Raw genomic sequence first — 27,776 nt, forward strand, 5'->3', positions numbered from 1 at the left:
TCTCCTGGCCTTTGATGGAGAACATGAGGACTTTACTGCCTGTGACAGCTGCAGAGAGAACAGCCAGGCAGCTGTAACTTTCTGGAACTTGTGCTTCATTCACAGGCAAAAAGGAGGTTTCTGGTGTCAGGTGAGGTTGGGCTCTTCTGGGACAGTCAGTGCTGCTCTCACGAGGTGCCCCAAGTCCTGTGACTTCAGCAGCAGTGGGACTTCACCGTCAGGCACCTTGTGCTTGGGCTTAGCCTTACAAAAGGGGCTCCAGGATTGAGCTGCACTTACCCTCTGTGCTTCCAGCAGCCCAGCCTCGCAGGGAGGGGCATGAATGTCCCCATCTCTTACTCAGTGTCTCTTGAACTGAAATAGTAACTGTGTTTGCAGCTGTTTTGTCCTGCCGACTCAAGTATTAGTGGGGAGTAAAGGATGGTTTTCGTTTGGCACTCAAGACAGTTTCCACCAGAGGGGACAGAGCTGGCCCAGTGTGTGATGAGGAATAATCGGTGTGGGTTCATTAAGGAAAGCTGTGTGTGCCCCAATGGAGCAGACCTGCCTGGATGAGCGGACAGCAGCGGACATTGTCTCTGGAGGCTTCAGCGGGGCTCGGACCGCCTCTGCTGGAGGAGCGCTCATGGGCCCTGAGGGCTGGATGGGGGAACAGGGGCACGGGGGCCATAGCCCAGAGCCTCTGCCGAGCGGGGTCTGTTGATGAGTGACTGGGATGAGGGGATCAGCGGGAGCTCTCCAGGGGCCGATTGCCCCGAGGAGATGTGCGGGAGGCTGCGGAGGGTCCCCGCGGGGCCATCCCGGGGCCGCGCCCTCAGCGCCCTCAGCGCCCTCAGCGCGGGCCCTTTAAGCGCGCGCGGGCCGTGCCGCGCAGCTCTCGCGAGACCCGCCCGGCGGCCCCCGAACTACGCGCCCCACAATGCCCCGCGCGCGCGCACGGGATGGGGCGGCGGCCAATGGCGCGGCGCCCCGCTGCCGGCTCCCCCCGGAAGTGACGTCAGGGCCCCGATGTGAGGCGATTGCAACACATGGTGCGCGGCGCGGGGGAGCGCGAGCACCGCGTGCGACGTCAGCGCCGCGCGCCGGGGGGAGCGGGCACCGAGCGGCGGGGCCCGAGCGGCACCGGCACCGCCCGGGACTCACCCGGGCCCGCCCGGGACACACCCGGCCCCAGCGCCCCGCGCCGCCCGCCCCGCGCCGCGCCGCCGCGGCAGGACCCGCAGCCGGAGCCGGAGGAGGAGGGAGAAGATGGCGGACGATCCCAGCGCTGCCGACCGCAACGTGGAGATCTGGAAGATCAAGAAGCTGATCAAGAGCCTGGAGGCGGCCCGTGGGTGAGCGCCGGGCCCGCGGGGCCGCCGCCCCGGAGCGCCGGGAGTCCCGGCTGGAGCGGGGCCGCGGCCGGGGCGCTGGCCGGGCCCGCCCGGCGCCGGGGTCGGGAGGCGCGGCCCCGGCCCGCCCGGCCCGGCCCGGCCCGGCCCCGGGGCCTTTGTGCGGCCGCGTGGGACCCGGCGGCCGTTCGGGGCCGGGGGGAGGCGGGGAAGGCGGGCCGGGGTCGGGAGGGCAGGGCCGTGCAGGGCGCGGGGTGCAAGCGTGGCCGCGCTGCCCGCACGGGAAAAGGGAAAAGGGCCCCGGCGCAGCCCCGCAGCGGCTCCCGCACCCGGCCCCGGCGGGGGTGGCACAGCTCTGTGTCCCCGGTTCCCGGCCCGTCCCGCCGCCCCGTGCCAGCTGGCACCGGCGAAAGGCGGATTCCAGCCGGAGGAGACGCTCCTGTGTTCCTCGGGCTGCTCCCAAGGGACCGGCTGGGCCGGGGAAGGCGGCGGGGTAAGGGCAGGGAGGCAGGGGCTGAGGCAGCGCTTATTCGGTGCTTTCCTTACTGACAGTTGTTTGATATTTCTCACCCCTTCCCCTCCCAGCAAAGGTGCTCAGCTCCATTTCCCTGAAAGCAAGCTCTTCCAAAGTTTGGACAGTGAGAAATTTAAAGTCTCTAATCCTGCTTTAATCCTTGCACTTTAATTTTTTTTTTTCCCCCAGAATGTCTGTTCCTGCAGCCTGCCCCAAGCCAGAGGTGCCTGTTTGAGAGGGCAGCTTGGCAGTGGCTGGTTCCATCAGTTGGGAACCCTCTTGGGCCCAAGGAATTGCAAGATTTCAAGGTTCTGGGGCTGTAAAATAGCAAAGAAAGTGTCTTGGTAGACAGCCTGGTAAAATAAAAATGAGGGGTCACTCCTTAGCCACCCTTGTGGCTCAGTTTCCACAGGCTCACCTGAGCAGGTGTTGCTGTAGCTGGGGCAGCACTGGCATCATTCTGTGCCCCCTCTCCCCCCCAAGGGGCCTGGGGCCAGCTGGCAGAGGTGGAGCTGCTGTCTTGTCATGTCCTTAGTGCTGCTGCTTGCTCTGTGTGTAGAGTCAACACATGGAGTCGTTCAGCTGAAAACTAACCCAGGCAGGAGGGGAACCCGAGTCACAGGTCTCCCTGAGTTATTTCACTCTGATTTATGATGTAGCTGTACAGGGATGATGAGTGGGAAAGGGGAATGGGGAGCCTGAGCTGCCCTTCCCTGTGGCACAGTGGACTTTGGCTGCCCCAGCTGATCACTGGGCTGGGCCTGGGCATGGTGTGGGCAGCACAGGTTGTGCTCACAGGGATCCCAGGAAGCTGAAAGGGCTTGGGAAGCCCCAGGAATCTGTTGGGGCTTGTGACATAGCTTTGTGCAGGAGCACTTAGGGAGCCTGGGTGGGTTTTAGAAATGTAGAGTTGGAGTTTTGTCTCTCCCTGGTTCGAGCTGTGCCCGGTTCAGTGTCAGCTCTTGTGTTGTTTGGGATAAATGAGTGCTGCAGAGAAGGTCTCAGCAGGGTTGGAGTGTTCCTGGGAGGCTGAAGGGCAGGTGTCTCTTGTGGTATCAGCTTCCTGGGACCACAGCCCAGGTGTCTGCCCTGTCTTCCCTCTTGCAGTGATCCCTGGAACAGCTCTGCTGTGCAGCAGAGGTGCCACAGGCACAATCAGATCCATGTAAGGGATTTAGCTGGAGTGCCCCTTGGATCCAGCCCATCTCCTGGGTGTGGTGATGCTGCTGTCCCTTAATTTAAACTGTGCCAGCTGCTAAACCAGCTCCTGAGGAAGGCGGTGCTGGTGCCAGCAAGTCTTCTCTGAGCAAGGTGATGCTGCTTCAGTGTGTTCCAGGGAGGCCTAGCCAGAGTGATCCTGCTTTGGGTGCAGTAAGGAGGAGAGGTGCTGCAGCCTCAGCCCCAGCTGGCTCAGGCTCCCGGCACAGGAGGTGTGAGGCAGTGGAACAGGCTTTTCTGGCCTTTGGAGAGTCACTTCCTCTTCCTGTGGAGTAGGAAGACCTGTTCTGGGTGGGTTAGGGGGCAAAGCCTTCCAGCAGGGTGATGTGGAGGGCCAGGGCCTCGCTGGCGTCCCCACCTTGCCTTACTCATGTGCTCCATTAGTGACCCAGCAGCAGTGTCCCAGTTTCGTGTGCTGGCTGTTCCTGCAGGGGATCAAAGGGACGGGAAATGGAGGAAGCTGGAGTTAGACATTCCCTTGGCATGTGGTGGTTGGTGCACCTCTGCTCTGATCCAGCTCGTGTGGTAAAACCTCAGTGGAGTCTGCAGGGTGTTAACAAAAGTCAAGTGAGCAGAGGGAGAGGAAGTGCTTTTATGGGATTGATGAGGAAAGGGGCAGTGCTTGGTCGAGCACCCAAGGGAAAGATTAAAACCTCAGCTTTCCCAGAAGCTGATCAGCTGGAGGCCAGCAGGGGTAGGTCTGCCTCTCAAACCTGGAGGGAAACACCCTAGTGGGAATGCCCTGTGTTATTTTCCCAGCCCTGCTAAGGAAATCTGGCTTTCTCACTGATCTCTGTAGAAATAATGTGTCAGTTCAAAACAATGAAAAATAATTTTTAACTCCCCAACCCTGCCTCAAAGCCCTGTCTCTGCTAACAGGGCCTAGAAAGAGCTGTTATCTGTGTCTTGCTTCCTAAACCAGAAGTTATCTCCCTCCAGCTCTCCAAAGCTGAGCTGCAAACTGTGTGATCCTGTGCAGAGTGGCTGAGTTGGTGTTTCTGATTTGGTGAGGTGGAGGGGGTAGCTGGGCTCTGCACAGGCTGTGAGGAGGAGCAGAGGGGCCAGTCCAGCACTGCAGGCAATTAACCTTTGTGGCCAGAAGAAGATGGGAGTAAAAGGCTCCTGATGAGCCAGTTGTGGCCTTTCCAGAAGTTTAACCTTGTCATGCATCTCTGAGAGCTTGGAGTGCTCAGACCTTCATTGGACATCTCTGCTTCTCTCCTACTGAGGGATTCATTTTGATTTCAGTACACAGTTCAGTTCTGTAGAGCAGATTTGAGGAAACACTGGGCCCCCCAGAAGCTGCAGCTGTATCTTTCTCTGGAGCTGCAGCAGCCCAAGAAGAAGCAGCATTAGCCACTGTGTTTTCCTTTCTCCTCTCAGGGCTTTTCTGCTGTTGCCTCATGCAGTTTTTCAGTGTCAGTGCTAAACTGACAATCCCTCTTTGTTCCTTTGGTCTCTGCAGTTCTGAATAGTTAGCTGGGCTATCAGCTGGGTTTTTTGCTAATCTAAGCTGTAAATACTTGGCAAAATCAAGTATCAGCAACAGCAAGCAGTCTCTTTGCTGGGAGAGGATCTGAGATGTCACAGGAATCATGTTTGGAAACTTCTCCAGATCTTAGAAATGCTTTCTTCTGCAAATACCTCTGGTTACAAATGGTACTGACACCTCCCTGGCCAGATGGGCTTCAGACCCCAGGTGAGAATGCTGGCTGTGGAGCTCCCTTACAATGGGAAAACTTTTAAGGAATGTGCTCTCTGGAGACATCTCCCCTGTCCTGAGCTTGCTCTGTTGGGAGCAGAAGCCCTTGTTGGTTATTTTAGTGAAACATGAAAGAGGAGGTGAAGATTGAGGTGTCACTGGAGGCGCTGACTGCAGACACAACTGAGGCTGGTGTGGGGAAAAACATTTTTCCAAATTGTATGCTCTGGAAGGTAGGTCAAATAGGGCAAATGCAGGAACAAAGGCTGAACAACTAACACTTATTCTGGTTGTAACTGGAAGAAATGTTTCAAAGCTGGAGGAGGGAGAAATGGCAAGAGAAATGGCACATCTTGGTGTCTCCAGAGCCTTGGGAGGAAAGCAAAGTGTTGCAGTTCCTGCCTGGGTTTGGATTCTTCCATCTGGTATATGGGAGAAAGAGAAAGTGAGAGAAATAAAGTCACCATGAAGGACAGAGGCCTGAAAATACCTGAGGATTCCTGCAAAGAGAGACAGTTCTCCTTGAATTCCTGGAAAATGAAACATAGTTCTGCGTGAGGGTGAACAAGCTCACCTGTTGCTTAGAAGAGATTTGCCCAGCATCATTTGCAGATGGAATCTCTTGCAGTCTGTCTGGAGTCTTGCTAGTCCTGATGGAAAAGCCCAACCTTGGAATTAGGTTCAAGGCGCTGCTGTTTCCCAGCCTGAACACCTTGTTCTGGGATGTGTTGGGATGGTGCTGCTCTGGGACTGGGCAGCTGGCAGGGCTGAGATGTGCTTGGACAACCTGGTGGTTCTGGGGAATAAGGTAGTCTTAACCTGTTCCTCTGTGAGGCTGGTGGGCCTTTCCAGAAGTGGCCTGAGAGCCCACCTGGCTGTGAGTTAACAGCACTGTGGGCAGAGCTGTGGCAGCACCACTGCTGGGGGGTGGTCAGGGGGTGACTGGTATCACTGACAGCTGTGTCCTGCACAGCTTTGCCTTGTTCCCAGTTTCTTGTGAATAAAGTCCTGGGAAGCCGTGGTGCTGGGGTTCTCCTGTGCTGCCTGAGTGAGCTGTATTTCCCTCCTGAATTAGGCAGAGTTCCTGCAGCACTGTCCTGTGGATGGATTGTTCTGCTGGCAGTGCTGAAGGTGGAATTGTGCTGGGATAACTGTGGGACTGTGTCATAGCTGAGTTAACTCCAGTGTGGATTCTCCTGCTCCGTACAAGACACAGCACAGCAGATTTAGGGTGTACTCTCGCTTCAGTGTGACACCAGCACCATGCCCAGGCAGGTACCAGAGCAGCTCTCTGCTCAAGGGGATGTCACACACGAGGAGGAGCATTTGGTGTGATCTGTCAGTACTGACTGGTGTCTGCCTGCAGTGCCAGAGATGTATCAGTCCAGAGGCTCTCTCCTGCTCCCAGCCTGCCAGCAGATCTTTCCCTGCCTTCTTTATCAGGATCTGTTTGTCGTTTGGCTGTGCCTCGGACCTGAGCTCTGGATCAGTTTAGCTGTTGGTACAGGAGCTGTTTCTGCAGCTTTCACCTCAGGAAGGGGCGTGTGATGGACTCCTTGCCCTAGGCTGGGTCACCTGGTGCATCTGAGAATGGCAGAGCCGTGCCAGGGTGGTCCTTGGCTTTCTGACTCTGCTGTGGTATTGAGGGTGCAGCGCTGTTACATTGTGCTGGTGCCATGGGATAGGCCTGAGGATCTTTCCTGTGAGCTGGTGTCTCCAGTGGCCTCTCTTGCAGAAAAGTCCTGAATTGAGCTGGGCTGTGACACTCTGGGAAATGTGAGGCATGGGTAGGAGAAGGGCTGGAGGAACAGGTGGGTCTGCAGGAATTGGGCTTTGCTGACAGTGAGTTTTCTGCTTTGAACTGGTGATCTGACCTGAGTGTGGAGTGTTTAGGGAAGGGGTTGTGGTTTAAGTTCTTACCCAAGGCAGATTGCTTCCTCCGAGCTGTGCTTTCTCATCCTGCCTGTGGCAGGGGGAGTTCCTAAAGGAGGTCATGCTTCTGTGAGAGGCAGAGTCTATAATGTTAATACTGCCTTTTGCTTCTGGTAGTGTGAGGAGAGGGAGGGAGGTGTTTGCAGAGAGGCTCAAACAGAAACAGTCCAGGGCAGAAGGGAGAGCTGAGGGCACTGTGGCAGAAAACCATGTGGGATGAACAGCAGATGCTTCCACACCATTTCCCTGCTCTGTTGGACCTCTTCAGGCTGCCAGTGTCCACAGTGCTGGGGCAGAAGCTGAGTGTGGATTTCGTGTAAGCAGGGCTGATCAGACCTCTCAGGACTGAGCAGTGTGTCTCGTGTTCCAGTGGTGGTCTGAGAAAGCTGTGCCAGGTGGGAAGAGGAACCAGGGAAGCTGAAGCCAGGGACAATGTCCAAAGGGTTGTTGACATCCTGCTGGTTGACTCAGTCTAATGGTTGTAAAACGTTTCCTGGGCTCTCACCTGCCTGCTGTACCTGTTCCTCTTGAAATACAGCGACAATTAGGAAGTGTGTTTGGAGAGAGCTCACTCGCAAGTGGCTGAGGAGGACCTGAGCTGGAAAAGTGGCTCCAGATCAGAACTCCAGCGAGTGTCTGACAGGCCGTGGCTGTTCAGTGCCTGGTACCTCTTTTACAACTGTGTGAATCATTAGTGAGCAGTGTGATTCATGCACAGATCATCATTCACATCGAGCTAATGAATGAGCCCCTGAGGAATGACGTGGTAGGAGATGGGAACAAGCACCTCAAAAGAGGACAGACTTTTTTGGCTTTGTGGCAACTGGATTTCTTTTCCCTCCTGTTAGCCACCTATTCCCATGTAGCTCTGGGGCATTAGCATCTTAATAAGCAAATCTGGATTTGTTTCAGTCCCTCAGTGTACATCTTGTACCCAAATGGCCCATTAGCATAATGCAAAAAGTCTTTTAAACTTGGAGCATTAATAATTGGAGAAGGAGGAGGGAGAGCAGGGGAGCTGTGGCAAAACTGAGCCTCCCAGTGAGTCACAAATGTCTGAAGTGCAGAAATGTCTGTTCCACTTCCCAGTAATTGGGCATCCGGGCTTTCTGCATGAGGTCAGATGCAGCCAATAAGGCCTATTCAAAACATGCCTATGCAATTATGTTTTGTGGTTTGTTCCTTTTGATCCAAGGATTTTGGAGAAACATCGATTCACCTTGTCTGAGGGGTGTGCAGGATGCACTTGTGCTGATTCAGTGCTTGGGATGAAGTTGGGATCTGCTCCTGGAGCTGCATGTCTGATGTGGGATGGGGACGCTGTGGCAGCCTGAGCAGCAGGATCAGAGCCAGCCCCAGTTTGGGGACAGCTGCTGACGTGTCCCTCTGGGCAGGTGGAGCGTGGTGGCCCAGGGGCCAAGGGCTCACTGTCACCTGCCACCTCTGCAGCCCTCGCACACACGAGAGCTGCCAAACTGCTGTGCAGGGGAGTAGAAGTCCGTGACCTGGTTCTTGTCTCACCTCCTTTGTGTCCTGGGAGCGAGGGAGGCTGAGCTCAGGAGCAGCTCCTGGCAGGCAGCCGTGGCTGTGCAGGGGGAGCACTGCCTCGCCTGACCCTCGCTCAGGCTCTGCTCCTTTGCTGAGCAGCCATTTGCTGCCTCCCTGTGGGAAGCTTTCCCTGGCCGCTGGAGCCAGGGGTGTGCTAAGGAAATGAGGCTCACTTGTGTTTTCCAGGGTGGGTTCTGGCTGGGTGCTTCTCTCCCTGGCTGGCACTCAGAACTTGCTTGGCTCCTGGAGGCGTTTCCTCTCTGAGAAGGTTGGTAGGTGAGGGTAGGAGGGCAGGATACCTTTCCAGGACAGTCTGAGTGTCTCCTTCAAGCTGGTTCTGGTTACATGAAGTGCTTTTTCTACCCAGTCTGCCAGCATTAGAGGAGAATGGTGTACAAGATTCCTGTCGTGGGCTTGGGAGCAGGACTGCAGCAGGAGAATCTCACATTATGTGAGCCATGGTGGAATAGCTGCATGGTCTCATGCTGTGCAGTTAAGTGGTTTTCCTTTGTCCAGGGGAGAGGTGGCATTCAGAGACTGATGGAGGAATTCAGTGTCTGGTGTGTTTCTTCAATTCAGTGGAGGGAGGGGCCTCAATTTCTCCAATTAATGCTTATGCTGAAAAGGATTCCTGAAGAATTAATTACTTGGTCTCCTGACTCTGCAAATCCTCTCCTCATACCTGCCCTGCCCCCATCTTGTTCCTTTTTTCTGCTTCTGAGGTGTCAGTGGATCCAGAGAGGTGAACTCTGCCATATTTGTGCTTGGGAACTGGTCCCTTCCATACATTCAAACCCTTCTTTGGATGGCATGGAAGACTTTGAGGGATGACTTGTATTGATGTTGCCTTTTAGGAGATGATCCTGAGCTCTGCTGCACACTGGGGTGAAATGCAGAATGCCTCTGTGGGATTGGGAGGTTCCTGCTGAAATTGTGCTGTAGGAAGTTCTGCCTGGCTTTTGGCTCAGCTCCACATTAAACCTGAGAGGAGCTGTGCTGGTCCCACTCAGCTCCCCAGTGCTGTGTGCCTGGCTGGGTGTCTGTGCAGTGCTGATGTCCTGCCCCAGCTGTGCCAGGGGCCCATGGGCTGAGCAGGGAGGGGAGTTCGTGTGCCTCTGTGGAGGCATCCCAAAACCCTGGTGCCTCTGAGCAGCAGTTATGTGTTGGCTGGTTCATTGCAGAGCATTCAGCTGATGTTCCTACAGGCTGTGCAGTCTTTGGCTTCCATGTGATGTGGCCTCTGAAGCACTGAGGGATCCTGGACTCTTTAATTCCCTGCTCTTTCCTAGCAGGTTTTCCAGGAAAAGTTGTGCAGCCCTTTCATCTGCTGTTGTCTCTCCAGATTTGGCATCTCAAGTGGACTTGAGCCACTTTGAGTTTGATGAAGGCTTTGTCTTAATAAAAGACTTAATGTCTTTAATGGGCACAGCTGTGACCTGATTGTTTCACAGCCATAATTCATAAGTTGCAAGAGTGTGTGTAGAATTTCCCTCTGGCCAGGTGAGTGCTCTTGCACACAGGGCTGGATGAGCAGGGAGTGTCTGATGGTCTGGGTATTGTAAGGGAGCCCAAACCAGCAATTTTGTACTTGCCTGTCCCAAAGGACACTTCCTTTTTACAGCCCTCCATTCAACATTTCTGCTCAGGTGCAGCATGAAAAACCCTCAAATATTCTTTCCTCATCAGTGATTTTGTGTGCCCTGAGCACAGTCCTTCACTGAAGTTCCACGTGCCTGCAGCACTGTGGTGTTGGTTCAGAAGCAGCTCTTTGGTGCCTCTAGGATGTGCCTGATGGAGTTCTGCCTAGGATTGCAGCTGGCTGCATGTGGAGCTGCTTTAGCCATCACATAACCTGGGTAGCCTTGGCTGTCCAGGCATCTTGGGCTCCTTGGGCTATGTTGTGCCTGCCCAGTAATGCACAATCCTGGGTGGAGCAGCAGAGGTTACCTGGGGAAGGTACTGTGGCTTGGAACAGCATGTGGAAACAGTTGTTTCATAGAAAGCTTCCTGGCTGTGGAATGTGGTTGGGATCAGATTATCTGGAAGCTTTTGGCTCTGTGCTCTGGTAGGAGCACACAGGCCTGGTGCTGCCCTTGGTTCCTGGGGAGAGCAGGATGCTCATGAAGCTGTGCCCCATAAAAATAAGCCCATTTTGAGTCCTGGGGAATGACTGCCCTCCCTTGCCTCTGCATCCCACATTCCACAGTGTGCTATTAGTGTGAAATGTCTCATTGTGGAGCAGCTACAGCTCAGCTGCTGTTTGTCAGGTCTCCTCTGATAGCACAGGGCAGGCCAGTAACTGCTATTTATATAGCAGGCTGTGAAATTAATGCTCTCCCGTGCCAGCTCATAGCCCAAATTGCAGGAGACAGGTTGACTGACTGCTCCTCCTCAGAGTGCTGGTGTTTGTCTGCCTGGTAAGGGGGAGCTGTGGTGGGTGCTGCTGGTGTGGGGTGTGGCAGTGCAGGACCCATTTCAGTGGCACAGCACTGTGTAAGGTGGTAGGAGCCTTTTGGAAAACCACTAGGTTACTGTCTAGTGCCAGCTGAAAGCTGAAGGTCTGAGGATCTGCTCAGCTGTTCCTTCTGATGGCAGGATGGTAGGAACAGCAGGAGCGTGGTGACAAAGCCCTGCAGGTGGAGTGGCACCCAGAGCAGGAGGCTCCTTTGGCAGCTGCCATGGAAAGCAGCCACGGGGTGCACATGCAGCCCGTCCCAGATGGGTGCAGTGCCTGCCCTGTGCTCTTGGCTCCTGCTCTGGTGCCTCCCTCGTGCTGGAGCACAGAGCACAGAGGGCCCCGCTCCTGGAACTGCGTGTGGTGGGCTGGGAGCAGGGACCCAGCTGTGCCAGTGTGCCATCCCTGCTCCTGGAAGGGACCCAGCTGTGCCAGCGTCCCATCCCTGCTCCTGGAAGGGACCCAGCCGCCCTACTGGCCTGCACACACGGCACAGGGGGGCTCCTGCCTGATCCCTCCTCTCCTGGCAGGGAAAGGAGCTGCTGGGGTGCCACAGCAGCTGCTGCAGGAGTGGCACAGCTCTCCCCTGCAGCTTTGGGACTGGGTTAGTGGTGATTCAGCGCTGCCCACACTGCCACTCGCTGTGATCACTTGTCAGCAGTTGCTCTGAGGTCTCCCTGTATCTGGGAAAGCTGTTTGGTGGCACAGTTGTCTGAAATTCCGACTGTAGTAACATCAGAGTTTTAATAATAGAAAAGCTGTCCTATCCACAAGCCTTGGTTTTCTGAGGAACTTGCTGTCTCCAAAGAGCAAAATAAGTTTATTTTTGCTTCCCCTCTTCCCTCAAACAGCCCTGTAGCACACTGTGGGAGAAAGTAGCACTCATCTGCTGAGGTGTGGGAAAGTTGGAGCTTTGATCCTCATCCTCTCTCCTAGAGGTACCTAATGGTGCTCACGGCAGGTGCTGATAAATCTGAGCTAATTGTCTGTTCCTGGCAGGGCTGGCACCATTAGCAGTACCCACAGTGCAGGCCTTCTGCCTCTTCAGAGCTGGTACTCAGCTGCCCCCTTGGTTCTTTGTAGTGTGGGGGCTGGTGCCCCTCTGCTCCTGATTATTTCCTCCGTCCCCTGAGCAGTGGCACTTGTGGGGCTGGCCTGTGGGCTGGGATTCTGTTTCCCTCCATCGTGAGCATCCCACCCTTGGGTGGCACTGGCAGCTCTTTGGCCAGAATAGGGTCAGGAGCTGGCTGAGCTCTGCAAGCCCCTGGCTTAGTGTGGTGCAAAAGCATCAGCTCCCAGCTGCTCTGGTGGAACTAGGGTGTGCTGAACCAGGGGGTACCTCAGCAGTGCTGTGAAATCAGGATATAATCTGGGATAGGGTCCATGCTTCCTTCAGGAGTGCTGTGGGTGCTGCAGGCAAGACCCAGCTCCTGGCATGTTCCACCCCGAGCTGCCAGTGTGAGCAGTGCCCCTGATCTCACTAGATCACTTGTTTGTGCCTTGTAGTAGGTGTGTGGTGCAGCTGTGCCCCTTTTTGGGAGGCCTTAGGATGGTTGTGGGGAAATTCCTTACCTCATTCCCAGGTAAGTGTACTCTGCAACCCTCAGCTCCAGAGGAGATAGGGTGGGATTTGCAGAAATACCTTTTATCTTGTTGAGGCTGCAAAGACCCAGAGGAGACTTGGAAATTACCTTACTCTGCAGAATAACCTATTTATTTTCTGAGTGTTTTTGAACAGCAGCTTTCTTAGAAACTCTTTGTAGCATTTTGTCTCCTTGGGGTGAGTTTAGCAGATGCACCACAGGGTTTTTTAGACCCTGCCATACTGCATTAGGGTCACAGATAGGTACAAGGTTGCTTTGAGAGAGGAAAGTTGTTCTTGCATGGTCGGGTAATGAGGTGTTGGCAGTGTGTGAGGGAGTTCTGCAGCCACCCTGAGTGCTGGTGCCCATCTGCTTCAGCTGGTGTCTTACTGGTCTCAGTCTTTGGCTGTTTAGTGACCCCTTGGGGTGCTGGGTGCGTGGGGACATGGTGACAAGCTGGCTGGTTCCTTGTGCTCTGGGCTTCCAGCAGAAGGTTGTTCCTGTGGCAAGCTGCACACCAGCTGTTTTGCTGGATTCTGCAGGAGTTGGTTAGAGCCTGAAATAACTCTGACTCTAAATAGTGGTGAAGCGTGCCAAACCTGAGAAGTGCACTTGATGTTGGTAGTAGAAGGTGCTTTTGGATACAAATCCAGACTGGAATTTGCTGAAGGATTGGCCCAGGCACAGTACTGTGCTGTGTTGAACTAGTTGGAGATTTAAATGAGCGGGAGTGCATCCTCTGAGACCCTTTTAATTTGTTTGTTTGCAGTAATAAATCACCAAGGCTTGTGAAGGCCACTGTGTTACCTTGGGTGGGGTGTTCCTAAGGAGCAGTGCTGTGACCCTGCCTGATGGATGAGGTGCTGTGTGTAGGATCAATAACCTCCAGTTCCAGCAGCCCCAGTGGGTGCTCTGTGTTTGCACCAGTGTTTCTGGGGCAGTGGAGCACAGCACAAGGTCAGGGGCTGGCATCTGAAGGGGGTGACTGAAGGAAGCTTTTCAAATTACTTTTTACTGAGGAATTGCTCTTGGGAGTGCACACCCACCCTTCCTCCTTGCTGTGCACAGAGCTGGGGAAGCATCTGGAGAGTCAGTCCTGTGAGGAGGGGCTGGGGGGAGATGCCTCTTTCTCTCAGCTTGGAGAAAAAGAGGCATAACAGTCCCACTCCCACCTGCCACACTGGGATGCCCTTAGGGAATGCAGGAAGTTAGGTGTGATGGGCTCATCTAATTAGAGCTTCCTAATCTATGGGAAGTCTAAGACTTTCTTCTTTGAGAGGAGAAAACTCAGGAGTGCTGCTTTCACAAAAGTGGGGAAGAGTTGCTTTCATTCTGATCAGACTCTTGCTCAAAGGAACCTGCTGGGAATGATAGCCATTACCTGTCCCCTGAGGCTAGTGCCATTCACTGGGGTGGGTAACTGCTTTAATTGAGTGGGATGTGGAGGATTCTTGGCTGGGGTGACCTGGAAGCCTGAGAGCTGCCAGCATGGCTCAGCTCCTCCTAGGAATAACACGGGCCACTGTGGCTTTGTGACTTTGACTGGTGTGTATGGGGAGCTGGAATATTAAAACCAATTAGTTGTCTTTAAGGTCAAGGACTTGTTTGACCTACCAGCCTCTGTTTCAACTTGGCCTGGATTGAGGATCTTTGGGAGATGGCTGTACAACTTGTGTAAAGAAGCTAATGAACTGATGCTTTTTAAAGCACTTCCCTGCTGCCTCTGTAGCCCAAACACTTCAGCAGGATGCTGGTATGTGGCAGCCTGAAACAGCAGCGAGCAGGGGCTGGGGTAGGCTCCTTCCATAAGAAATGTAAAAGAGCAAAACCCTGGGGTTTGATGTCTGAAAAGCACTTTGTTGGCGCTCTGACTCAGAATCCTGAGAGGAGGCTTTTGCACAGAGCTTAGCTGGTTTGCCCTTGAGAGAGCTGGAGGATACGATGAGGGATTTGATTTTTATGCCATTACTCTGATGGGAAGCATGAAGTCTGGGTTGAACCTGAGACAATGCAGAGGCAGCACTTCAGACATCTGGGATACTTCAATGGCAAATGGGAGGTACCTGCTGGAAGGCAGATAGGGACTCCCACAATTTTCCTTTTAGCTTTGGGTGGATTTGAACCATGAGGCAGCTTTGGGGATTAAGAATTCTGCAGGACCCACCCCAAAGCCCTAGGAAAAATGAATATCAAACTTATTTTCTTTTAATTTAAGCCAGTTCTGTGATTTGTGGGGTCTTATCTCTTGACTCTGTGCCTGGGGTTGGTGCTGGTGAAGCAGCAGTGTGTGCTTAGCACAGTTCAGTTAAAGCAGCTGCCAGAGCTGATGAGTTGCCCTGGGGAGAAAAATGATAGAGGGAAAGCAGAAAAGACCCACTGTGACAAAGGGATCCTTACAGTTCCATTTTCTGTATTAATCTGAGGAAAACAATGTGTTAAGAAAGCACTTTGACTGTTTAGTGCTCCAGCTGTCTGAGAACAAATTAAATGGGCTCTGAGATGTCCTTGAAGTATGTGGCTGCATTGTTTTAAATAATCTCTGCTGGGAGCTGCTTCCATTCCTTCTGCTCACAGCCCTTGATCTGTGCAGCCCTTGGTCTGTACATGTGCTCTTTCTTCTCATGTAGCACCCCAGAGTTAACAAGCAGCTTTTGGAGGACTTGCTTGGTAGAGGCTGAGCACTGAAGAAGAGCCTGTTTTGGTTTGTTTCTTTTCCTCTCCCATTATTGTCCAGCAGACAGTGAAGAAGCATTCCTGGGGGAGGAGAGGAGAGAACTGTGTACATGGGATATGGTGTGAGGGTGCTTGTTGCTTTGCTGCCTGCTCACATCCCTTTTTTCCTTCCCCAGCAATGGTACCAGCATGATCTCGTTGATCATTCCCCCCAAAGACCAGATCTCGCGAGTGGCAAAAATGTTAGCGGATGAGTTTGGCACTGCCTCCAACATAAAGTCCAGAGTGAATCGCCTTTCAGTACTGGGAGCCATTACATCTGTACAGCAAAGACTGAAACTCTATAACAAAGGTAACTTCTAGCTTGTATGGATGCTGGCACACTTCCCTTTCTTGGAAGCAGCCTTAAGTTCCTGCACTATGCAGTTTTCTGCTAATCAAATCTGTTGGCCTGTGCTGCTGTTTTGCACTGATATTCCAGGTATGTTGCCCTTGGATGGCTACTTCAGGGGTGGACTTTGGGACTAGAATAGTAAGGTGGTCCTTTTCTGTAAGGAGTGGGGTCATGATTCTGTTCTTAGTGCTGACTCTGCTAAACTTGGCCAGACTTAAGAGCTAGATAGTCTGCAATAGTTCATTTGTGTTAAAATAGTGCGTTTCTGTTAAGCAGAAACTTCTGTTTTCCTTAAGCATATATGCCTTAAGCATGGCATTGAGCAGCTGCCATCATTTTGGGGGGAGCAGACCCAGGCCATCTCAAATGAGCCCTGGAAGAGTTCATTGTTACTGTTTTTGCACTGGCCTGTGGCCTTCCCTGGGATGGCCACTCTGCAAATCCCTGCGTGGGGACCAGCAAAGCTTCTGGGGCTGCTCAGCCTTTCTCTGGGTGCTGGGAGCTTGCAAACTCATGGGTTTAACAGGCAGGTGCACATCTGCTACAGGTGCAGTAAATGAGCTTGTTTCCCATTGTAGAGACCTGGGAGGGAATGAGGTGCGGAAAAGGGAAAATGGAAAGTTTGGGAGCTTGAATTTCAACTCTACTATGAGTCTCAAGGGTTGGCATTTAGTTTTTGATGGGTACAGTTTGCCGCATTCCTTAGTGATCTAAACCTGCATTGTGTCGTTTGTAGTACCTCCAAATGGTCTGGTTGTTTACTGTGGAACAATTGTGACAGAAGAAGGAAAAGAGAAGAAAGTCAACATTGACTTTGAACCTTTCAAACCAATCAATACATCATTGTATTTGTGTGACAACAAATTCCACACGGAGGTAAGGACTCCCCCATTGCAGGAGCCAAGGTCTGGGCGGGCAAGGCCTTACTGTGCTTGAGGCAGGAGAGCAGCAGGAACATGCCCTGGGGAGGCTTGGGACTGCAGGGGATGGGGAATGCTGGAAGGAGCTGAGGGGCTGCCCAGTGCTCCCACCCCTGAGTTTATGTAACCCACAGACAGGAGCTTCTCTCTGTAACTGGAGGAAGGGTGGTTTTTTCCTTAACCACAGAGGCCCATAGATACTATTCCAAGTCAGGCTTTAAAATACTGCCAAGATAATATCGGTGTTGCCAGTCTTGCTATCAGATGTGTTAACTGAGAGCCTTGATGGAGAACTGGCATGTGCCTAATCTGTCTGGGGGGAAGTGGGATTATTTTTATCCAACATCTAATTAAGTTAGATGAATGGTTTGAAGCATATTGAAAGAAATGTGGATCACAGCAGTCAATGTATTGCCTCTGAGGCTGTTTTGGCTCTGGCAGGTACAGTGGTCTCAATGTTTGCAGTGCCCCTCACGTCGTTGATGTTTGCCATAATAAATGTGTGGCCTGTGACCTAATTGACTTAATGTCAGACCCATCTGACATGGGCTTGGCAGGCCCTCCAGTGATGTAGTTCTGCTCATCTGTTGGGATCTGTGGAGATGTGAGCCGTAAGTGGCTTCCAGAGGGCAGAGTACAGCAGGGAGAGGTGTGCTTGTTACACACGTGAGGTCCATCCCTACTGTTCTTTCTCCCCACAAAGGATGAAATCCCAACATGCTTTTGATCTCCCAGGAATAACAACCTCTGCACAGTCACAGGTCTGGAGTTCTGCTGGGTCCCTGTGTCCACAGATGAATGAAAGCAAGAGGCAAAAAAGAGAATTTAGTCAGGAGCCAGGATGCCAGGCCTGTAGTTTCCCCCCCTCACACAGCCCCCGAATAATCCCACTAGCTCAGGGATAGGGGCTGTGAGGGGAGGAATACCAGGAGAGGGGAAAGGTATTCAAAAGAGGCTCTCACCCCAGGGTCTGTTGGTACAGCTCTCTTTATTCTGTGGTGTCCATGTGGAGAGCGGGGCAAAAGAGCACAAACAGGAAATGTCAGGGGTCTATGTGGTGGCACTGCTGACCTGAGGGGAATTTGTGGGAATTGCTGCTCCTGATGATGGGATCACTGCCAGCTGTGCCCCCCTGCCCCAGGCTCTGTGCTCTCCCCTGGCTGTGGGGTGTGTGGTTATTTCCCTGGGTCTTGCCTGTGCTGCACTGCAGCCAGCTGGGGCTGTGAGCTCTGAGCTCTGCCTTTGTCCCTCTCTGGCTGTAGAGCCTTGAACCCCGTGGTTCCCCCAGCTGAGCTGACAGCCAGGGCAGCTGCTCGGGCACCCACAGCTTTCCTGGAAAGTTAGGGTGGGAAGGAGGAGGAGGAGGAGCTGGTCTTCACCTTTGGGCTACAGCTGCAGAGAGGAAGCTCAGTCTAGGCTGAAAGAAGAACAAAGGCAGTGGTTCCCTTCTTGGATGCTTGACAGGTCAAACAGTGCAATTGCTGCCAGAGCTGATCAGGGAATCACTGATCATTGGTACTGTGAAAATTAGAGGAAATCAATGCCAGGCAAGAACATCTGATAAAATTTCTCCTAGATATTTTATTGCCTGTGTGAAACTGAAGTAACTCCCCCAGGGGGCTGTGAGCCCTGATGTGTGTCTGAGGAGTAGGATTTACAATGACTTGCTTTGATACCTTGGCTGGAGCATTCATTCCAGTCACACGTTTTGCTTGGCTCATTCCCAGTTAAATAGATTGCAGTGTAATATGCCACTTCCTCCTCTCATTCATCCCACTGCTGAGGAATTAATGCAGAATATTTACTTTGGCCAGGGCATTCCATTAAACCTTAGCCTCCGTTTCTTCTAAGCTTGAGAGCTGCATGCAGGGTTGTGTGGATTTTGGAAGATGACTGATGGGTTTTATCCTTTCAGTTCAGCCCAGTAATCAGGCTGACAGCCCTGCAGGCAGCTCGAGGTCCCGTGCAGTAACCCAGCACCATCACTTTCAGTGTTAAACTGGTGACTTCAAGCAATCTGGAGTTTTGACAAGTTCCTCATCCTACTGATGTGGTTTTGCCAGCCAGAAAGAGGATTCTGGCTATTGCTTTTTTGGGCATGTGTAAATGAGAGGAGTATGTGTGTGTGCTGGATGTTTCTACCCACTCAGCCCCTAAGGGAACAGCAGCTGAGAGATTGCCTTGAGAAAGGAGTGCAGAGTTTGGGTGCTTGGGCAAAATGAACTCAAAAACCTTGATACTGCTCTGTGCTTTGGTTGGGCAACGTGAATGACCTTATGGGAAATATTCAGCTGCTTTTTTTAAAGGGAGGAAAATTGAAGGATAACTTAATTTTGCAGTAAATGTTCTGGGTGTCTTCTCCACAGCCAGTTATGCACAGGACGATTATTGCTGCTGTTCCTTGTGCTCTGTAAGGCTGAATTTGCCACAGCCACTGTAGATTTATTTCATTATTCTGCCTGTGGGACTTGAAGTCAGCAGGTGCAGCAGACCAGTAGTGGTGGTAGGGAGGTTGTGTCAATGCTTTGGAGTACAAAACTGAACTGACAATGAACTGAGCAAGTTCTGCTTTCCTGACTGGAATGCCAGGAGAATTACTGCTCTAGTTGTGCCAGCCAGAGAGGTGAGGCAGCCTCAGAGAGGTGGGATCCATTTTACTTCACACTCTCCAGAGCCCATCTCCAGAGTTTTGCTGTCACACCTGCCCATGACCTCAGGTGGGGAACTGGCAAAGCTGGGAAATTGTGATCAAAATTAAACTTGAGTTTCCTCTGTGCTCTTGACAGTGTTGTACAAGATGGGATTATGTATGGAAGGAATTTCTTCCTGTGAGGGTGGGCAGCCCTGGCACAGGTGCCCAGAGCAGCTGTGGCTGCCCCTGGATCCCTGGCAGTGCCCAAGGCCAGGCTGGATGGGGCTTGGAGCAGCTGGGACAGGGGGAGGTGTCCCTGCCATGGCAGAGGAAAGTCTTTAAGATCTCTTCTAACCCAAACAATCCTGGGATTCTGTAATGATCTGGAATAGTTACAGCTCCCGAATGTGCTGGTTTTGCTAATAAAAGCATGGCCATGACCAGCTGTGAGCTGAGGCTGAGGGGCTGTGCTGTCTCAGGCCCTCCCTCACGGCCTCTCTCTGTTCCAGGCCCTCACGGCGCTGCTCTCTGATGACAGCAAGTTTGGCTTTATTGTAATAGATGGGAGCGGGGCACTCTTCGGAACTCTCCAAGGAAACACACGGGAAGTGCTGCACAAATTCACTGTGGATCTTCCAAAGAAGCACGGTAACACACTCGTCTGTCTCTGCTGAGGGCAGAAGCCTGTCCTGGGCTGGGATGTGAGGGTGGGAGTGGGGAACTTGGCCTGTGGGGGTTTAGCTCTGCTGAAGTCTGTGCTCCCTTGGAATCTGACAGCAAAGCCTCCAGTCTGAGCCTTCTGTCAGAATTAATGAATCACAGTTATATGCAGTTGATCTCAGAGGTGGCACTTTTTATTTCTTGCTGCATTTGACCCTTTCCTTGGTTTTGGGACAGTTCTAAGTAAGTCTTAGTAGCAGAAGCAGTAATCCTGCTCAGTGGAGTCGTTAAGGTTTGCTGTGCTGGTGCTGTGTGCACCCCACAGTGAGGAGCAGCGAGCTGCTCTCTGCAGGAAGCACGAGGCCTCATGGAGCAAGGGAAATTCGAGTTCCACTCCGTGGAGCTGTGTTGTACCCAGCCACTGATGAGTTCAGCAAATTGTCTGCTGGTTACTCCTGGCCTGCTGTCCTTTGTAGAGTGGGATGGGACAAAATGAAACAAAAACACTGCCCCAAGTGAGGCTGTGCAGCAGAGACTGCTGGGCTGCACTGCGTCAGCAGAGGCAGCGTACAAAGGAGAGGGCTTCTCATGAAGGTACAGGGAGAGAGAATGTGCTCAGATGTTCAATTTCTACAGAGTTGCAAGGCTTTATAGAAAGAAAAATCTCCTGGTGGGAATGACCCCTCTTTATTCTCTGAGTGTTCCATGGCAGCCCCTGCCTCTGCTCGTGGCAAACTGAATTCAGGAGGCTGCAGCTGCCCTTGGCTGTGGTTATTCCAGGCCAGCTGTGTCCTGAGGACGCTGCTGGCGTGCAGTGGGTCCCCCATGGCTGCCCCATCCTTCCCTGCAGGCAGAGGAGGTCAGTCTGCCCTGCGCTTTGCCCGCCTGCGCATGGAGAAGAGGCACAACTACGTGCGCAAGGTGGCCGAGACGGCCGTGCAGCTCTTCATCTCCGGGGACAAGGTCAACGTGGCCGGGCTCGTCCTCGCCGGCTCGGCCGACTTCAAAACTGAGCTGAGTCAATCTGACATGTTTGATCAGGTGAGTGGCTGTTCTGAGCAGACCCACCTTTGAGTGTCAGCGGGGAGGTGGTGATTGTAGCAGGAGCTCTGATACAAGATGCTATTCTGGAGGAATGTGACTCTGGCATCTGAAGAGATTTGATCAAAACTAAAAATGTGATGTATCCAAAGAAATCTACCATTCCTAATACCTCCTGCAAGGAGCTGAGAGCTCCTGTTCTTGAAACAGGGCTAATAAGAAATCTGTTCTCCCTGGTTTGGAACTGGCATTTGCATTCTTTGTGTTCCCAAATCTAAAGCAGAAGCTTTATTGGAACTGAACTCCAGTAAACCTGATCCTGTGTCCCTGTTGCCTGAGAACTGTGGCTCAGTAGTGTGCATTCAGAGGTGCCTCTGCACTGGGTGAAGTGCAGAAATGGGAGCAGTGACTCCCAGGGCAGGGTGAGGAGTCTGACAGCTCTGCTCTGGGCTGGATTTACAATTTCCTGTCTCCTTCTCTCCTTCAGCGGTTGCAATCCAAAGTGCTCAAACTAGTTGATATTTCATATGGAGGAGAAAATGGCTTCAATCAAGCAATTGAGTTGTCAACTGAGGTCCTCTCCAATGTGAAATTCATCCAAGAGAAAAAGCTAATAGGTACGTGATGCACTGCAGCCCCCTCCTGAGCCAGGGCTGAGGTAAAGGTGCTGCTCCTGCTCTCACCCTCCTGGCAGTGCCCTTGGCTGCCCCAGCCCTGCCATGCTGGCTGAGACTGGGACTTGGCAGTGGTTCTTTTTGCCATCTGGACACCTCAGGTGCTGGTAAGGGGTAGGGAGGGTTGGTTGGTTTCTTTTTCCACACTAGACTTCTTGGACTTTCTCTATCCTTCCATCAGAGATCCCTTTAGTTCCAGGCCTTCTGGTGGCAGCTGCTTCTGGCAGTTCCTTGCATTCAGATGAGGCTTGTTTGGAGTGTGTGTGCTGTGCTGAGTGCTCATGGCAGCTCTGTGTGCCCTGCAGGACGATACTTCGATGAAATCAGCCAGGACACGGGGAAGTACTGCTTTGGTGTGGAAGATACACTAAAAGCTTTGGAAATGGGAGCAGTAGAGATCCTGATAGTCTATGAAAACCTGGATATCATGAGATACGTCCTGCACTGCCAAGGCACAGAGGGTACGTGGTGCTCTGGGACACTGCAAACTCCCTGGATTTGACACCTGAGGTGCCTCACTGGGATGGGTTTGCTGGAGGAGCTCCCTGAGGACATCTGACCACAGGGATGCTGTGTAGCTCTGTGTTACTTTGCAGGTCACAACCTGCAGTTTCCCAACCCCTGTGGGGGAAAAGCTGGAACAAGCAGGGTTCCAGTGCACAGAGGGAATTGCAGTGCTAGGGGGGCACTTGGTCCCAGAGCCAGCCTGGAACCTCCTTCCAGCTTTGTGAGTGTGATACCAGAGGGGAGACTGAGGTGACCTCGTGTCCAGAAACACAATTCCTGGGCCTGTAGCAGGACCTGTCCCCCTCTGTGTTGGCTCTGCAGCTGCTCTGTGGGGTTGCTCACAGAGCTTTGGAGAGGAAGGAAGGCAGTGGTGGTGCCCAGGCCCTCTGTGTTGTAGTTGCTGGCTGTGCTTGGTCTCTTGCTGTCTTTAAACTCTATCTTGTAGCCTTACTCTAACTAATATTATCATTTTTCCTTCCTTCTCAGAGGAGAAGATCCTGTATTTGACACCAGAGCAAGAGAAGGATAAATCCCACTTCACAGACAAGGAGGTATTTCAGCTTGGGGTGTCTGGGTTTGTTCTCAGTGTGTTGGTGCAGAGCTCTGGACATCTGGGCTAAGTTTGTCCCAAGCACCTGAGCACAGTGACCTCCTGCCACTCAGTGACACTCAGGGCAGGAGCCTGTGGCCATTCCTGTGTAACCCCTTGGATCCTACACCTGCTTTTCTCCAGTCTTCCCTGCTGCCAGTGCCAGGGTTGTGTAAAAGGGCAGTGTGGGATCTTTGACCACCACCGAACCATCACCTATAAGGGTTGGGTAGCACCATGCAGGCAAGGCCCCAGAGCTATTGCTTCCTGCTTACAAGGCACTGATTTGGTTGTGCAGAACCCCTGTGAGGTCAGGAATGGTGACCTGGATCAGGTGCCAACGGAGTGCCTGCTTTGGGATGCATTTGACATGTGGAACAGTCATTTGCTGCCTGAGTTTCCTGCCTGTGCAGGTCAAACAGCCCTCGTGTACCAGGGGTCTGTGTAACTTTGCAGAATTAACTGGGGGGAAAAAGTGTCCCTTGCCAAAGGGTGGGGATCTGTCCCGCTTGGGCTGTGCCTGGAGGCCATTTCCAGCTTTTTCCCTAGTGGAGTGAGGACTGCCAATCCTTGCTGTGCATGGAGGGTTTGCATGTTACCTGCAGTGAGGAGTTTCTGTTTCACAATAATCACTACACTTCCTGCTCAGAAAATGGTGCCTTGTGGCTCTGTGCTTGCATGGATCAGTGTTCCTGCCTGAGGACAGGGCCTGGTGGATGAGGGGAGCTGCAGTCTGTGCAGGGGGCAGAGCAAGTCTGAATGAGCAATGTAGCATGGAGTGACACTGGAGCAGAAGAATCAAGGTGGTTTTTCTTCTGCTTCTGCACTAAATTTCGTATTAGAGTCCCAAAACACTGTCAGTGATAAATTCTGCAGCACCAGGAGCTGGTGGTTGTGCCTGCCCTTGCCTGGTGCAGTTGTGCCAGGAATGCCTTCCCCCAGGAATGTCCCTGTGGAGATGGGGGCTGCTGTCCCTGCTACTGCTGACAAAGCCGTGGAGCCAACTTTGGGGGGGATTTTCTCGGTGCTGAACACACAGTGACTGTAACAGGGTTTTATTATTTATTTTTCCCCTCCAATGTCTCCACAGACTGGACAGGAACATGAACTCATAGAAAGTATGCCCCTCCTGGAGTGGTTTGCAAACAACTACAAGAAATTTGGAGCAACATTGGAAATTGTTACAGACAAATCACAAGAAGGATCCCAATTTGTGAAAGGATTTGGAGGAATTGGAGGTAAACTGCAAGAGGAAAATGTGTTTGTCTTGTTTAGTGGTTGGTTTGATAATCTGGTGCCAACAGGAGTGGGATTAATCTTATTCCTAGTAATCATGAAACCAGTTCAAGAAACAGTTGTGTTCACAAGGGTGGATTAATTCCCTGTCCAGCAGGATGGTGGTCCATGTTGGGCCCTGTCACTTTTCCAGCTGTGTTCCTCAATTCCTGTGTCCTGGGCAGGGGTCAGGGATGGGCTGTGTCCCCCTGTGCATCTGCTGGAGGTCAGGAGGGCCCCGAGCTGCCTGGCTCTGTCTGCACAGGGCTTTGGTGGCAGCTCCAGCCCTCTTCCTGAAGCACTTGGAGCTCATCTCTCAGAGCCTCCCTGTACTTCTGCTTCGTTCCAAAAGAAAAGTCTCTTTAGTCCATCCTCTGGAGCAGTGAAGCCTCTGACAGCCAGTCCTGCTCTGGAGCTCACCGAGCATCAGCCACGCCTGGCAGAGGTGCAGGTGGTTCCTGTGCCAGTCTGACAAATCCTGGGCAGATGTGGGCAATCCCACAGCCCTGCCAAGCTCCATGTCCTGTCTGGCCAGGGGTTCCAGGACAAAGCTGTGCCACTGGCTGGGCTCAGCTTTGGTGGATGTGAACCAGGGAGGAGTGCATTGTAAAGGGAATTTCTAGGGCCCAGAGAACACCAGTTGGGAGGAAAGAACCTTGGATTGTTTGGCTCCATAAGGAGCAACAGGTTTCTAAGTTTTCAGGGTCGGTAATTCCAGGAGTCTCTCATTTCCTGGCAGATCCAGCCTCTTTGCATGGTGGGGTTGTTTTGTTCCCATGCCCTGTAGGCTTGAAAGGAAATGTCCTTGAAAATCTCCTTCACCTCAGTAAATGATTCCAGGCATGCAGGATTTCCAGAACCCTGGGTTGGTGTTTGGGGTGGGAAGAGGAAAGCAGACACGAAATCCTGCTTTTGCTGCACTGTAAAAGTACCCACAGTGCCAGGTGCCCTCTGGATTTTACTGCCGGGCCTGGATCTGAGCAGTGGCACTGGCACCAGTGATGTGCCACCGGTGTTTTGTGAAGATGCAGCCCTAGAACGGGCTCAGCTTTTCCAGGAGGAGGCTGGCCGGGCTGGGCAGCTTCCTTTGGGCACTAAATTCCTAAATTCCCTGTGGCTCTTCCCAGGGCAGCTGCCTGTCGTTGCCAGGCCTCAGCTGGACGTCACTGGGAGGCTCTGGGAGCAGGGCTGGGAAGCTGTGCCTGGGCAGTGCTGGGGAAGCTAAAGGCTGTTTCTTTGGCAGGTATCTTGCGGTACCGGGTGGATTTCCAGGGCATGGAATACCAAGGAGGAGACGATGAATTTTTTGACCTTGATGACTACTAGGTAGTCGAGCTGGGTCCGGCAACACGTGCCTCGCCCCTCCAGCATCCAACCCAAGGAGCAAACTCATGGTGGAAAACACAACTGATCCCTGCCTTAGAATTGGAACATTTCCAGAACTTGATCCACGAGCATTTGGATTTGAGAAAGCAAAACCCTACACTTTGATTTGTCATAGTGTCAGTACAGCAGCAAACTACTAAGTTCCTATATGCCACTTTGGACTAATTTAAAAAGAATCCCAGTTTTTACTTTTACTCAATGGTGAAATTGGTTGCTCTTGTATTTTATGGAAATGATTTTTTTAACCTTCATGATACATTAACTGCTGTAAACCTTTTCCTTCCAAAATTAATAGAAGTAAGATCCTACTGGTTTGTTTCTTTATACTTTGATTGGAGAAATCAATTGCTGCATTTGGCAGCGCCGTGACCCATTTACATGGCATTCTCAGCTTAGCCTGCAGAAGAAATGGAACGAGGTTGGAGCCATAATTCTCTTCAAAAGCTTGAGGAGGCACTGACCTGAGTGCTGGTTCATTACATGTGGCTTGCAAATTCTGATGGTTTGGGGAGGCTCACCAGCCGAACGTGCTTTAATCTATTTGCAGAAACACTGCTCTTACAAACTAGGAAATGCACTTCATGGATTGCAATGAAAATGCTGCTGGAGTCTTGGGCTTAATTTGGATTTGAGCAGTGCAGCCTTCAGGAATTTATTTTTTTTCAGTCTTGACAAAAATAAACATGAGATTTCAGTGAAGTAAGGTACACTTGGCTTTTTGTTCCTCAGTAAGTTTTCCTTTTTGCTTTAAGACTGCATAAGGTTTCCTTGATTATGTGAATTTGAGCCCACAGGTCTTAAATGGAAGTGGGTGTTTGACAGGAATATTGAGTCAGTGGTGTGAAGGCTGAATTAGTGCTGGGAGTGTGGAATATTTGATTCTGATCCGTGGTGCACTGCTGGGAGCTGTGTGTTCCCAGGGCTGTCTGTCCTGTGGGGATGTTCCCTTCAGGAGGTAAAGGATCACCTCTGGATGGTCCCAGACTGCCCAGGCTTTGTGTCCTGCCTATTCCACGGAGCGTCCAGAGATCAGGGAGCTCATCTTTGGGGTGTGTCCAGCCTGCTGGTGACACTCTGGGGTCAGGGGCTGTGCAGCCAGGGCAGCAGTGACACAAGGGCAGGTCCTGTCCCGGGGGAGCAGTGGCACAGCTCAGGTCCTGTCCCGGGGGAGCAGTGGCACAGCTCAGGTCCTGTCCCAGGGGAGCAGTGGCACAGCTCAGGTCCTGTCCCAGGGGAGCAGTGGCACAGCTCAGGTCCTGTCCCAGGGGAGCAGTGGCACAGCTCAGGTCCTGTCCAGGGGAGCAGTGGCACAGCTCAGGTCCTGTCCCAGGGGAGCAGTGGCACAGCTCAGGTCCTGTCCCAGGGGAGCAGTGGCACAGCTCAGGTCCTGTCCCAGGGGAGCAGTGACACAGCTCAGGTCCTGTCCCAGGGGAGCAGTGGCACAGCTCAGGGCTGTCCCAGGGGAGCAGTGGCACAGCTCAGGTCCTGTCCCAGGGGAGCAGTGGCACAGCTCAGGTCCTGTCCAGGGGAGCAGTGGCACAGCTCAGGTCCTGTCCCAGGGGAGCAGTGACACAGCTCAGGTCCTGTCCCAGGGGAGCAGGTCCCGCTCAGGTCCCGCTCTCTCCCTGGGGGCTCTCCCAGCTTTTCTCCCGGTGCTTCCCTCAGGAGCAGCTCCTGTTCCAGCTGCAAACCTTTGCCTCTTGTCCTGGTTCACTTGAACAGAGGGAGCTTCACTTCAAATTTCTGCCACACTGTTCTTTGAGGTCCAAAATTCCTGTCCTTGTGAGCAATACCATTTGTCCCCCTGGTCCCTAACCTGGAGGGCGGCTTTGCTGCCGTCCTTGCATCCAAGCTGGAATCTCTCCCAGGAGCTGGGGCTGGGTCTGCTCAGGGCTGAGCAGAGCCCTGGCCCTCACAGCAGTATGTTCTGGATTTTGCCATTGTAAATGGGTCTAATGTGACATGACAAGACCACAAAAATTGGTTGTAAATTTACATTTTTGAATATACTGCTTGTTGTTTCACATGATACATTAGGGTATGCAGCTCCTTTTTGTAGTTTTTATTTTTACTATTTAAGTTTGGAAATGATGCCAAATTTTTGTATTTCTTTAATCAATGTGTTCTCTTCAGTGATATATATTGCATTATATATTGATGTGTATATCAATATATACTGATATGTATTACACTTACACATGCAAACACACTCAGTGGGGGTGAGAGATCCTAGCCTTCGCATACTATATAGCCTCTGCAGAGAGATCCCAAGCAGTGATATCTTGGTGTTGTGATGTACAGAAATGGAGAAGAGTATTAAACCATATTTAAGAATATAGTACAGACTCCTGGTTTATTTTCTCTAGTCCAGGAAACTCCTGCTGTTTGCTCTCAGCTTGGTGCCAGCTTCAGGGCTGGAGGTTGGAGGCAGCTCTTTGACAGCTCAGTTTGTGTTTCTGGATGTCTCTCCCTGTGCTGGCCCTGCTGAGGCCCCTGAGGGCTGTGCCCAGTTCTGGCCCCTCATGGCAGGAAGGACACTGAGGGGCTGGAGCGTGTCCAGGGCAGGGAACGGAGCTGGGAAGGGGCTGGAGAATCCCTGAGGGAGCTGGGAAGGGGCTCAGCCTGGAGAAAAGGAGGCTCAGGGGGGACCTTGTGGCTCTGCACAGCTCCTGCCAGGAGGGGACAGCCGGGGGGTCGGGCTCTGCCCCAGGGAACAGGGACAGGAGGAGAGGGAACGGCCTC

General features: G+C 52.5%; 1 protein-coding gene across 26 annotated transcripts; it reads left to right on the top strand.

Annotated features, from left to right (window-relative positions):
• Window positions 1-998: 998 nt before the first annotated feature.
• Window positions 999-27,372, top strand: ETF1 (eukaryotic translation termination factor 1). Of its 26 annotated transcripts, none has more exons than XM_072935177.1 (13): window positions 999-1,334; window positions 15,133-15,308; window positions 16,087-16,226; window positions 19,412-19,550; window positions 20,413-20,603; window positions 21,091-21,220; window positions 21,583-21,738; window positions 22,271-22,335; window positions 23,464-23,611; window positions 24,892-26,418; window positions 26,517-26,549; window positions 26,582-26,614; window positions 26,646-27,372. In XM_072935177.1, exons 1-10 carry the CDS (start codon window positions 1,249-1,251, stop codon window positions 24,972-24,974), a joined length of 1,314 nt encoding a protein of 437 aa, XP_072791278.1. In that variant the 5' UTR covers window positions 999-1,248; the 3' UTR covers window positions 24,975-26,418; window positions 26,517-26,549; window positions 26,582-26,614; window positions 26,646-27,372. The 26 variants fall into 26 exon arrangements, with proteins under 26 accessions (XP_072791278.1, XP_072791289.1, XP_072791270.1 ...); XM_072935188.1 differs by lacking the exons at window positions 26,517-26,549; window positions 26,582-26,614 and adding exons at window positions 26,419-26,451; window positions 26,550-26,581 and having other exon boundaries at window positions 24,892-26,155; XM_072935169.1 differs by having other exon boundaries at window positions 24,892-26,549.
• The last annotated feature ends 404 nt before the right edge of the window (window positions 27,373-27,776 follow it).

Source organism: Taeniopygia guttata, chromosome 13, assembly GCF_048771995.1.
Source record: "Taeniopygia guttata chromosome 13, bTaeGut7.mat, whole genome shotgun sequence".
Taxonomy (NCBI): domain Eukaryota; kingdom Metazoa; phylum Chordata; class Aves; order Passeriformes; family Estrildidae; genus Taeniopygia; species Taeniopygia guttata.